Source organism: Rhea pennata, chromosome 2, assembly GCF_028389875.1.
Source record: "Rhea pennata isolate bPtePen1 chromosome 2, bPtePen1.pri, whole genome shotgun sequence".
NCBI classification, from domain to species: Eukaryota; Metazoa; Chordata; class Aves; order Rheiformes; family Rheidae; genus Rhea; species Rhea pennata.
This window is the reverse complement of record NC_084664.1, coordinates 35,597,773-35,605,724: the sequence shown is the minus strand read 5'-3', so window position 1 is coordinate 35,605,724 and position 7,952 is coordinate 35,597,773. Positions and strand designations below refer to the sequence as shown.

Below are 7,952 nucleotides of genomic sequence, written 5' to 3'. Positions count from 1 at the left end.
GTCTTATTTAGAACTCAGACAGGTTATAGAGTTTTTTTTAACCAGCTTTTATTTCTTTTAAAAATATAAATAGATCATAAATACCATCTCTCAAATACTTTAAAAGCTTAAGTTATATAACAATATTTTTAGCTTCAAAAATTATTTTTTATGAAATGTATCAAATCAGTAGATATTATGAATATACCATTAGAAATGAAATAAAATAGGTCTTCTGTTTAAATTATTACTAAATATTGAAAATATAAATAGGCAACATTAGAAATGAATAAATATTTTAAATATAATAAATAGGTTCCTAGAAGGAAATGAGAATATATATAAATGCAAATCATTGTTACTATTTCTGGTTCCTAAAACAGAACAACACTGTCATCTGCCACATGACAGATTTGTAACAAAGGATTGTGCCTGAACTAAAACATTCAAACACTGACACTCCTGGTATTTTTCAAATAGCGGACAGCCCTCACAGTTTTCTCCATAAACGAAGTAAAGTCTCGGAGGATAAGGTGGGTGGTGATTTTCTCTATCCAGGTCTTATCTGACTTCAGCTTTGCAAGAAGGGACTTCTGGGTAGTTGAGTCTGGGATGATCACTTCATCAGGATTTATCACCTACAAAAAAAGACAATACAGCGATTGTTGGAACGTTATAATCAGTCTTATCAGAAAGCTTCAGTTTATATTTGTATACACATACAAATGCTTCCAACCAGCTGCGTCTGTGCCCTCTCCCTGCTGGTTCTGATGGACCCTGTGGGACACACACTTGTATATAGCCCCACTTCTGCTGTGTGATTTGAGGTTCATTTATATCTGGAATTACCACTGCTGAAGAATCAAAGGGTCTTCTTTAATCTATAAAATATGTTGTGGTACGAATGTAACTTCTTGCGTTCCTGGCAAATACACTGCACTGAATAGGCCAGTCCATGTTTTGCTGGTATCTGCTAACTGTGGTTAGCTGGGATGATGCTGAATGTGGTTTGTCCTAGTCTGTAATGGCTACCACATCTTGAGTCATAAATTATTTGGACGATGTTCCCCTTCTCTCACATTTTGTAGTAGACTGCAATTTCCAAAGATGCCAAACAGATTTAGCTGCTTAGATCTTCTTTTCAGACATTTAGGCTCACAGGAGACTAGGTCTTACCGACATTCATTGATGTGTGGGATCCTAACAGCAAGATGTGTAAAAGGAATCAGGTACCTAATTCTGACTGACAGTGGTGGCAGCTGGATACCCAAATGCCATTAAGAACTTCACCTGACCTTTGAAAATTACTCCCCCAAATTACTGAGCTATTTTAAACAATCCAATTTGAGTTCTAGAAGACTTAACAATAAACAAAATATCTGCTTCATCCTGTTTGTAGGATCTCCACTACCCTCTAACAAATGACAAAAGCATGTGTGCCTCTCATTTCTTTTCCACAAGAAATAAGTTTGAGAAATATGCACATTTTTATGTTCAGACTACTTGAGGAAGTGGATTCTGATCACACATCCAGTCACTGGTAGATCTAACTCCTTACTGCATGCTGTAAAAGTTTGTCTGCTCAATATCCAGATAGATACCTTGCTAATGGGCCTACCTGACTGCAAATTAATGGCAGGTAAGTGACAGATTCTGTCCTGTAGCTCTCCTTGCCTTAAAAAGCATTTTTTTTGGGGGGGGGGGGGGTGTTGTAATGCCTTCTTTCCAATCTGGAGATCAAGACTCTTATACTTCTTAAAATCGCTATAGCTCCCACAAGTTTTGCTATTGAGCTTTTCATTAGGCCCATTATGTTTAATTTTTGCTTGTTCTAGATAATCGATCTTTTTAATTTTTTCCAAAAAGGCTAGTCTTGCTCAGTTATAAAAAAAAAAAAACTTTCTACAAACTCATATATGAAGTTTGAAGTCAGTAGTCAGTCAGTTGTCTTCTGATGACAAGACTATTCTTCTAAGCTATTAAAGTGTGAAAAAACAGTTCAGCTCCCTTTCACTCGAAGAATGGTGAAGGTACATATGTTAGAAAAGGTATTACAAACACACAATGGGCTTTTCAAATGCTGAAAAACACCTTGTAGCAAATTTCCGGCCTTTCTTAATTCTGCAGTCCTTACTCACCTGGGTGGTTCTTACTCATGTTAATAACTCTTAACATGAATACATTCTTTGTCATCAGTGAAACTATTTGCATGAGTAAGCACTGCAGGAATGAAGTGAATTTTCAAAGCACTCCAAAACATAGAAAAAAGCTGTCAGAAGTAAGTATCATTTAGTTTACTGAATCAGAAAAGAACCAAGTGTTTGTAAAGCAGTAAGATTTTTTTTTCCTATGATGACCGCAAGCAAGAAATACACTTCTTCAATATGCAGCACCTCTTTCTTAGTCAATTCACTAACCTAATTCTGAATGTGACTGCTTTCATCATTTTTTAAACTACTGATGTTTGAACATAGCATAGAGCTTCTGCTTAAAAGTTTGTTTTTGAGAGTTTTAAAGAGTAATAATTAATTGAAATTGTTATTATTTCTCTCTTTTTTAAAAAATACTTATTTTTCCTTTTTGGTGTTTGCGACTTTAGAAGCTTAGGCTTGAACTGCATTTCCACAATTATGAACAAGCTTAGGAGAAATTTTATTCCTTTTTATTAGCCAGGCAGCATTAGTGTATTTGTTCTTAAAACAGTATGATGCAGTTAATTGTTGGAGTTGGTTTGCACTTTAGAAATGACAGTAGAAAGTAGGAAGGCGAATCATTTTTTAAAAAAGCTTGTAAGGTCTGTAAATTAGTCACAAGGGTAAAATTTGAGCATAAGGAGCTATGTGGCCATCAACCTGTCCCTACTGAAAGAAATAAAAGTGGGAAATATTCAACTTTACATAGCATCCTATTTCTCTGCCTATATAGCAGTGCTAAGTTGTAAGAGTTATCTGAGTAAATTAAAAAAAAAAAAAAAAAAGAAGGAAAAACAAAACTCACCATCTGTCTTAGGGTAGTTGCCAGATGCTTTGTGCTATAGCACAGCGATTCCACTTTTTGCCTTTCACTAGTGAAAGTTTCTTGTACGTACTCCAGGTACGTCTGAAACGCGAAAAGCCCGCTGGAGATCTTCCTCAGGCATTTCTCCTGAAGCGAGAGAAGCGGCCGAGAGTCACGCACCGCCCCGAAGCGCCTCGACGGCGCCGGGCGGCCGGGGCCGCGGTCGCAGCCGGCCCGCGGGGCCGGTGCTCGGTGCGAGCCGCCGGGCCGCGGTCGGGGAAGGGGTTACGGAGCCCTTGCCTCGTTGAAGCCGGAGAGCAGACACCCATCTTGCTCCGTCACCTTGGGGAGGTTGAGGTTGTTCTGGACGAGCATTTCCATGCTGTTCTCGCAGACGGTAAACTTCTCGCACATCTGGGGAGACACGGCGGGAGGTTTCAGCGCACCTCGCCGGCGGTGCGGGTGCGGGTGCGGGTGCGGGTGTGCGTGCGGCCCCGGCCCGTACCCACCTCCTCCTGGAGCCGCGCCGCCCGGGTGTGCAGCAGCCAGGCCAGCGCCTCGCAGTCGGGCAGCGCCGCCCGCCGCGCCGCCGCCGCCTCCTCCAGCTCGGCCTCCCCGGACGAGTCGGCGGGCAGCGGCGCGGCGGCGGCCGGCGGCAGCAGCAGCAGCAGCAGCAGCGGCGTCAGGGCGGCCGCGACGCGGCCCCAGCCTGCGGGGAGAGAGACACGGCGTGAGCGGAGCGGAGCGGAGCGGAGCGCGGCGGCGGCCCGGCCCGGCCCGGCCCGGCCCGGCCCACTTACAGCCCCCAAAGAACTTCATGGTCCGGCGGCGCGGCTCCTCGGCTCCGGCCCGTGCCCGTTTCTCGTCGGCGAGGCTGGCGGGCTGAATGAGCTCCGGGCATCCCTGGACGTGTTTTTATCGAGGGGGCTTCGAGATTATTCATGGCCCGGGAAAATCCGGCATGAGAACACGGTGTATGTGCGTGTGCGTGTGTGCGTGTGCGTGTGTGTGTGTGTGTGTGTGTGTGTGCCTGTGTCTGCGCGGCGGGTTTTGACACCGCTCTCGGCCCGTCGGAGCGCCGCGGGATTGTGAAACGGGGCGGGGGGTGGCCGGGGGGGGGGGGGGGGGGGGGAGCGAGCCCGGCCGAGCCGTGCAGAGGCATGAAGTCATTTTCCTCCGCGGTGACCGCCCGCCGCCGCCGCCCGCTCACCTGGCCCCGCCGCCCGGCACGGCACGGCCCGGCACGGCCCGGCGCCGCCCGCACCGCACCGCACCGCACCGCGCGCGGACACCCGCCGGCTGGCCGGTCGGGGAGGGGGGGGAGGGCACACACACAGACATCCATACATGCACGCGTGCAGACATCCATACACACACACACACACAGTATATACACATATATACATTTACACATATATATTACACACATATATATTTACAATAGCCATCCACACACGTATATAGGTATGTATGGACATGGGTATATACATATACATGAGAGAGAGATGTGTTCAGATGTGCTACATCTCTGTAAGTCACAATAGGTTTCAACAGCCTGCTCCTCACACATTAAGATTTTCTCAATCTATATGAGGCACCTCGCCCTGTGAATTACGTAAATGAATAGGACATGATATATTTTGGGGGATGCATACACGTTATGCATACAGGGAGCGAACAAAACTGGGCTCCTGCAGCTCCGCAGCGAGGATGGCTGCAGGAAATGCCACACCGTCGCGTTATCTGTCTCTGCTGAGGTGGAAGGTGTGGTGGGAATTTTAACGTTACACAGAGGGATTCTTCACCCAGGGCAAGCGTGCCCATTTAACTAAATCACAGGGAGCATGGCCTGAGTCAAACCGCTTAAGGCATGCTGCTCTTTAAATTTTGAAAAGTCTTGAACTGATCGGAGCAAAATTGACTTGTGTTTTATGAAATTAGTACCATTTTTCTCATATTGCAAGACTAGAGAAAGAGCTGATTCTAATCCTGGATGGGAGAAGAGGGAGCAGAGAGAAGAGTTAGGGGAACTTGCGATGAGGCTTAAGCGAGATGATATGATGACTGAACTCGGATATCTTCATTTGGACTCTACTTTTTTTTTTAAAAAAAAATCAGATACTGCTAATGAATTTTCTAAGACTAGCCTGGCTAAAGAGCTTCCTGAGTGAAGTATAGCACTACTGTTTTACTATTTCGTGTGCCATTCTGTTGTAGAGGAAGGCGACTGTAGTAGTTGCGCCCAATGGAGAGACGCTAGCGCTAAACTGCAGGTATGACAGAGCCACTTCCGAGAGCAGCAGGCAGCCTCAGCCGCGGTACCTGAGCTCAGCGGAGGGAAACCACGGCATTAACCTTCTCTAACAGCGGCTCTCACATACCGAGTTTGTATGGTCTTAGCCGTAAGAATAAAGCATACAACTAACTATATGTTAGACTAGCATCAAATTAAGTGGTCTGATTGCAAGCTACCAAAGAACTAAAACAACCACAGCAAATCAGCAAAAAACAAACAAGTCTGGTATTTGCCTTTTGGGCAAATCATCAGGGTCAGAAACGCAGTGACGAACTCTAACCTCCCGCTCTTTACACTCGCGAGAGCGCATAGATGTACACGTCTAAGGGATGTTTCCTTCTAACTCCGGACTTCCATGCTGGTCATTGCGTGACAGCTGAAATTGCCCTTTTGTTCCCCCTTACTTAACAGAACTGAACATACTCTGACCATTCCTATAATATCTTTTTCCACAGGTATGCCATAGGGTAATTACTCTTGTTTGGAGCTCTGGAATTTTTAATTTGTAACATCTTATTTTATAAACTGTCCTTTTCTACCTGTGTCTTGGAAATGTTTTCTTCTTAGCAGTTTCCAAAGAACCCTTTTTGCACTGAACACTGCTTTGTAGAGATCATTCTTGCTGATGTATATATCTTCAAAATGAAATAAAGGCAAATTTCAGTTATGGTTCCCCATCTAGAAGCTTCTAAGCCTTCAGTCTGTCTTGTCTCCTTTTACTTTTTCATTCTTTTGTTTATTCTTTTTTAAAAAGTGTCTGTGTGACTTCAGAAGTACAAAGTATACCTAAATGCTGCAGTGAAAGCTGCTCATTAATGCCTTATAACTCAGTCTGATAATCCAGAACAAAGGCTAGCATTCAAGGGGAAGACAAACTTGAATTTTTGCTATTATTCTATGCAATTTCTTAGGGCAAACCACTTTTTTTAAACCAATGCTGCAGATGGAAAGAATTATTTGCACTGATCTATCTATAATAATGTTTAAAGTTTGAGGAGGGCTTAAAGGAGGTTAACTAGTCTTTATTATACTACACATAGCTGCACTGTTTCAGCAGTAGCCACCCTACTCAGAAAGTGATAAGCCATGAAATAACAGTACTTGACAACCAGTTAGTTACAAGTCATGAGACCTGGCTGTTGGTACTTTAAATGTATAAGTAATTTTACTGAGATTGCAAGGCATAATTTGCAGATGCAGATGCATTTATTTATTTATGTACAGTAGCTTTGCAATGCTGCAGTTCACTGTTCTTGTATCCTTTTATTGCTGTTGTTCTGCATGTTACTGTGTAGGTAAATCCTCTTTCTATTGCCATTTATACTGCAATACAGATGGATGCATTTTGTGCTGTTTCTTTTATTTCCATGGTACAATGCATTAATAGTATCACCTTGGGTAGCTGCCATCAAAAAATCCAAGCTTCAAAAACTGGAAAGTTATTTTGGCCTGTGCATTTCCAAATGAATATTCTCCACTGGTTCTGCTAAGAGTTTGAAAGGAAAGTATTAAACTTGTTATCACTATTTAAAGCCAACAGGTCCTGTATTCATATTTCTCCTAATAAAACATTTCTTTAGACTCTGCATGTGATACCAAAGAGCACTTCTGCACTTGACTACCAGCCCTGGGCTTTGGTTGCATTGCAAGCTTTTTGTTGGTTGTTTGCCAGCAGGGAACTGCAGAGGTATTTGGGGATTTTTGTGAGAAAAGCACTGGGGATTGCTCATTTTTCTCCCCTGAAGGCAGACTTGCATCATTTGTGGACAGGACTAAGATACGTAGTAATAGATTTAAATTTTCTCCTTGAGCATATGTGCACATGCTGCAAATTTCCCTGCCTTGGGCTACATTAGAGGTTTAGAGGAAATAATATCTTTAGTTAGCTTTCAGTTATGTTCTTCAGGTTTTCAGTGTTATCTGCATAACCTTGAGAAGCAAAATCATGCCATGAACTTTTCTGGTCAACTTTCAGGCTAGGTGAAAGATGCTCTGGAGATACCTGTTCTTGAGGAACATCTGAATGCCATAACTCACTTTAAATAGGCATGTCCCTGTCAAATCAAAATGATCATGGGCAGACAACCTGTCGTACACCTTTTTGATACAAAGTGTTTTCAGACAGTCATTTTAAGTCTGGAATGGGAATAACTTAACCCTTGCCACGGAGACCAGATGGGCAGCAGCTGGGATGCGGCTCTTGGGTGTTTCTGGCTGCAGTAAAGCAGCTCTCGCTTCCTCTCTGTCCTGGTGTCGCAGGGCTGCTTCATGCACTGCTTCAGGGGACTGATCAAGTTAAAAATACCCTGGTGATCTTTCAACTTTCACAAGCATGAAACCTGTAGACTAATTGCATTTAGCTTCTCTGTGGTCATCACTCCCTTGGTTAACCCACAGTTTTGACAGAGACCCCATTTTATGAGTTTTGCACTTTATATTATTGTTGGGCTGAGTCTCCAAGAAAGTCTATGGGCCCTTTTAAAAATAAATTTGCTGTAAATTGCACTTGTGTTTAAGGAACTGCTTGGTTCCCTCTCGGCTCCTCTAAGTGTGGAAGATCAAACTTCTGAAGAAGTTGTATGACAAAGGAGAAGAGGGAGGTTTTTCAGTCATCGGGGAAGATGGTGAAACTGAAAAGAGAATACATGGGGCAGTTTGAGTATATAGGAGGTACAGAGTG

The 7,952-nt window shown here is 43.6% G+C and overlaps 1 protein-coding gene across 1 annotated transcript; it reads right to left on the bottom strand.

Moving 5' to 3' along the window:
- Window positions 1–217: 217 nt before the first annotated feature.
- Window positions 218–3,506, bottom strand: IL6 (interleukin 6). Its single transcript, XM_062567804.1, has 3 exons — window positions 3,277–3,506; window positions 2,977–3,123; window positions 218–617 (listed from the first exon to the last, which is right to left on the bottom strand). Exons 1-3 carry the CDS (start codon window positions 3,388–3,390, stop codon window positions 426–428), a joined length of 453 nt encoding a protein of 150 aa, XP_062423788.1. The 5' UTR covers window positions 3,391–3,506; the 3' UTR covers window positions 218–425.
- Between the last annotated feature and the right edge of the window lie 4,446 nt (window positions 3,507–7,952).

Coding starts and splice junctions, on each gene's coding strand:
- IL6 (XM_062567804.1), bottom strand. CDS start 3,390: ATGTGCGAGAAGTTTACCGTCTGCGAGAACAGCATGGAAATGCTCGTC. Junction 3,124..3,276: donor TGCTCTCCGGCTTCAACGAG/GCAAGGGCTCCG, acceptor CTCTCGCTTCAG/GAGAAATGCCTGAGGAAGAT. Junction 618..2,976: donor CAACTACCCTAAGACAGATG/GTGAGTTTTGTT, acceptor CTTTTTTTGTAG/GTGATAAATCCTGATGAAGT.